This window comes from Elaeis guineensis, chromosome 14 (genome assembly GCF_000442705.2).
Source record: "Elaeis guineensis isolate ETL-2024a chromosome 14, EG11, whole genome shotgun sequence".
NCBI lineage: Eukaryota > Viridiplantae > Streptophyta > Magnoliopsida > Arecales > Arecaceae > Elaeis > Elaeis guineensis.
The window spans coordinates 1,265,086-1,267,767 of record NC_026006.2 but is presented as its reverse complement, the minus strand read 5'-3'; the positions used below and the strand labels follow the sequence as shown (position 1 = coordinate 1,267,767).

At 40.6% G+C, this 2,682-nt stretch overlaps 1 protein-coding gene across 1 annotated transcript; it reads right to left on the bottom strand.

Moving 5' to 3' along the window:
- Nucleotides 1–1,266: 1,266 nt before the first annotated feature.
- LOC140853764 (uncharacterized mitochondrial protein AtMg00310-like) lies at nucleotides 1,267–2,243 on the bottom strand. Its single transcript, XM_073248703.1, has 3 exons — nucleotides 2,041–2,243; nucleotides 1,540–1,972; nucleotides 1,267–1,338 (listed from the first exon to the last, which is right to left on the bottom strand). The coding sequence occupies exons 1-3, from the start codon at nucleotides 2,241–2,243 to the stop codon at nucleotides 1,267–1,269; spliced, it is 708 nt and encodes a 235-aa protein (XP_073104804.1).
- Nucleotides 2,244–2,682: the final 439 nt, after the last annotated feature.

Genomic DNA, 2,682 nt, shown 5'->3' with positions numbered 1-2,682 from the left:
AAAATCAATCTAGGGAGCAACAGGGGCGTGTGCAAGAAAAATTTTGGAGAGAAAATCTGGGCGTGAGGAATCCTTGTGTGCAAGGTGAAGGTCTATATCCTTCCGAGAGAAAAAGAAAGAAAAGAAAGAAAAAGTATGCGCAGGGTTTTAGTGAGTTCTTCAGGGTTTCAGCCTGGAGTTCGAGAAGTGAGAATGTGAGCTACGAGTGTCATGAGCTCACCAAATTTTAGAGAGATCTTCACTATCCTCTCAATCACATCTGCTGATGATCTAAAGCATCCAAAGAATCAGTAGACATCGATCGAAGGAGTTCGATCAGTATCAGCCTTCGAATGGGCTCTACAACGAGCTAGAACTCATAAGGAGTTGATCAGATCGGGAGCTTCATGTGGATGATCCACAGAGGTCAGACACATTGTATGGCTACATCGTGATGATCAGACTCTCCCAACGGTGATCAGTTTGCGGCGATCTACTACCCGCACAAAGGTATTGTGTTCTGAACACATTACAGTAAAGTATTTATTATTCAAATTCGAATTTCAAATTTAAATGCATGCATGCTATATATCATATTTAGATCCTAGTGTATGATAAATTTTAATTAATTAATTTATTAATTAATAATTTTCACTATAAAATAATGATTTTGAAAAAGTTTTAAAATTACCATTTTACCCCTGCATTGAATTTTCCCCACAATATAGGCTCAAGTCAGACATCAAATTACTTCGATTTGAATTATTCGGGGGATACCTTATATATATAAAAAAAGTGTTCAATCAAACCTATTTCTCGATTCAATAGAAGCCTAAAGAAGTGAATATGGTACACAAATAACGATAGATATGTCAAAAGTAGGTCCGATTACGCCTATTCCTAATCCTAAATAGAATGTAATGACGTAGGGATCCATATGTAAACATAGTATCTATTTACATATGCTCGAATGACCCCTTCTCATAATAAGAATGTAAATAACCCTATTTCGATCTGGTCTGGTATGGAATGAACTTATAATCTGATGATCGAGTCGATTCCATGATTATAAGTTCATAAAACCAGCCCATTCCCTCCCATTTTGGGCGGAACAAATCTACTAATTCTTTTATTCCAGTTAGTAAGAGGGATCTTGAACTAAAAAAAGACCTAAAAGCTAAAAGAGGGTATCCTGAGCAATTGCAAGAATTGGGTTCATTGATATTCCTGGTATAGTAGATGCTATCACACATACAGTCATACTCAATTCGATGGAATTGTTTGATCTTAAAGGAGATCTTCAAAGGTGCTGGGGGAGTCAAAATCTTCATGAAAGCCCATTGGAGTTGCACTGAAAAACTGCAAGTTTGATGTAGATGATTATATGCAGACCAAATAGAAAAAGCACCATCGCCTTCCACGGTCCAAGCAAGCTTATCATAAGCCCCAGGGTGCAAATTAATCCTTGCAGGGATGAAATCTGCTAGAACCCCACTTGGTTGGCAGAATGCTGCAAAGAGATGTGAGTAATGAATCATCAGCCCTCCTTTGGAGCCTTACCGAGATAAGCTTGTAGGGGAGATCGGCCCATGGGTGGTGAGGAATAAAGTGCTTAAGGGCCCCCAAGCCGGACCAATTATCTAGGAAAAAACCAGATGAACCATCACCAAGCATTATCTGAGACATCTTCTCAAAATGGGGGCGTACTCTAATCAGATTTCGCCATGCACGAGAGCAACCTGAGTTGAGAGTAGCTGCAGAGAAGGAGCTGTTTGGAAAATATTTGGAGGATAGGTAATCACTCCAAAGCGATGCCTTTTGGACTAGAGACCAGCACCTCTTAAAAGTAAAGGCATCCCCCACCTCAGACAAGCGACGAACACCAATGCCACCTTCTTGTGTGGGACGAGCGAGGGCATCCCACGAGATCCAATGGTGCTTAGATGACTCTGTGGAAGAGTTCAAAAGAAAGGCTGCAAAAACTCTTTCAATTCTGTCAATATAGACACAGGTGGGTTCATAGCAGCCAACAGATGCAAGGGCATAGAAGATAGAACATACCGAAGAAGGATAATCTTGCCACCAAATGAAAGCAGTTTGCTAAACCATCCCGACACACGGCTCTGAATTTTCTCTATGATAGGTTGAAAATAAGAAGCTTTGATTCTTCCACAGCAAAGAGGGACACCCAAGTACTTTATGTATGTAGATTCATGATGGAAGCCGGTAAGGTTCGCAATTTGATGAATTCGAGTATGAGACATCTTGGGGGTGCAAGGAAAGAGCACTTCCGCTTATTAACCCGCTGCCCTGAAGCTTTCTCATAAGTCTCCAAGAAAGACAAAAGACGGGAAAGAGAAACTTTGCTCCCGTTCGTGAAAATAATAGTCTCATCTGCGAAAAGCAAATGAGAAAAAAGAGGACACCTGGCCGGGGATTTTCATCTGTAAATCTAATTTGAGTCCATAAGAGAATGCAAGCCTCTTGCTCATATCTCTCATCAAAAGGTGTTTTCTGAAGCCTCTTGCTCATATCTCTCATCAAAAGGTGCTTTCTATAAAGAAAGTCTCTTTAGCAGATCTCCCGCTAATCCGAGCGAACATTCAAATATCTGTCCCACATTCATTCGTGAGGGTACTCCCAATGGGTTGAAGACCATATCAACAGGTGTTCCATCTTGCAAATAGGGCATATCTTGTCTAG

Coding starts and splice junctions, on each gene's coding strand:
- LOC140853764 (XM_073248703.1), bottom strand. CDS start 2,243: ATGTCTCATACTCGAATTCATCAAATTGCGAACCTTACCGGCTTCCAT. Junction 1,973..2,040: donor GGCAAGATTATCCTTCTTCG/GTATGTTCTATC, acceptor CTATATTGACAG/AATTGAAAGAGTTTTTGCAG. Junction 1,339..1,539: donor TCCCCTACAAGCTTATCTCG/GTAAGGCTCCAA, acceptor TCAAACTTGCAG/TTTTTCAGTGCAACTCCAAT.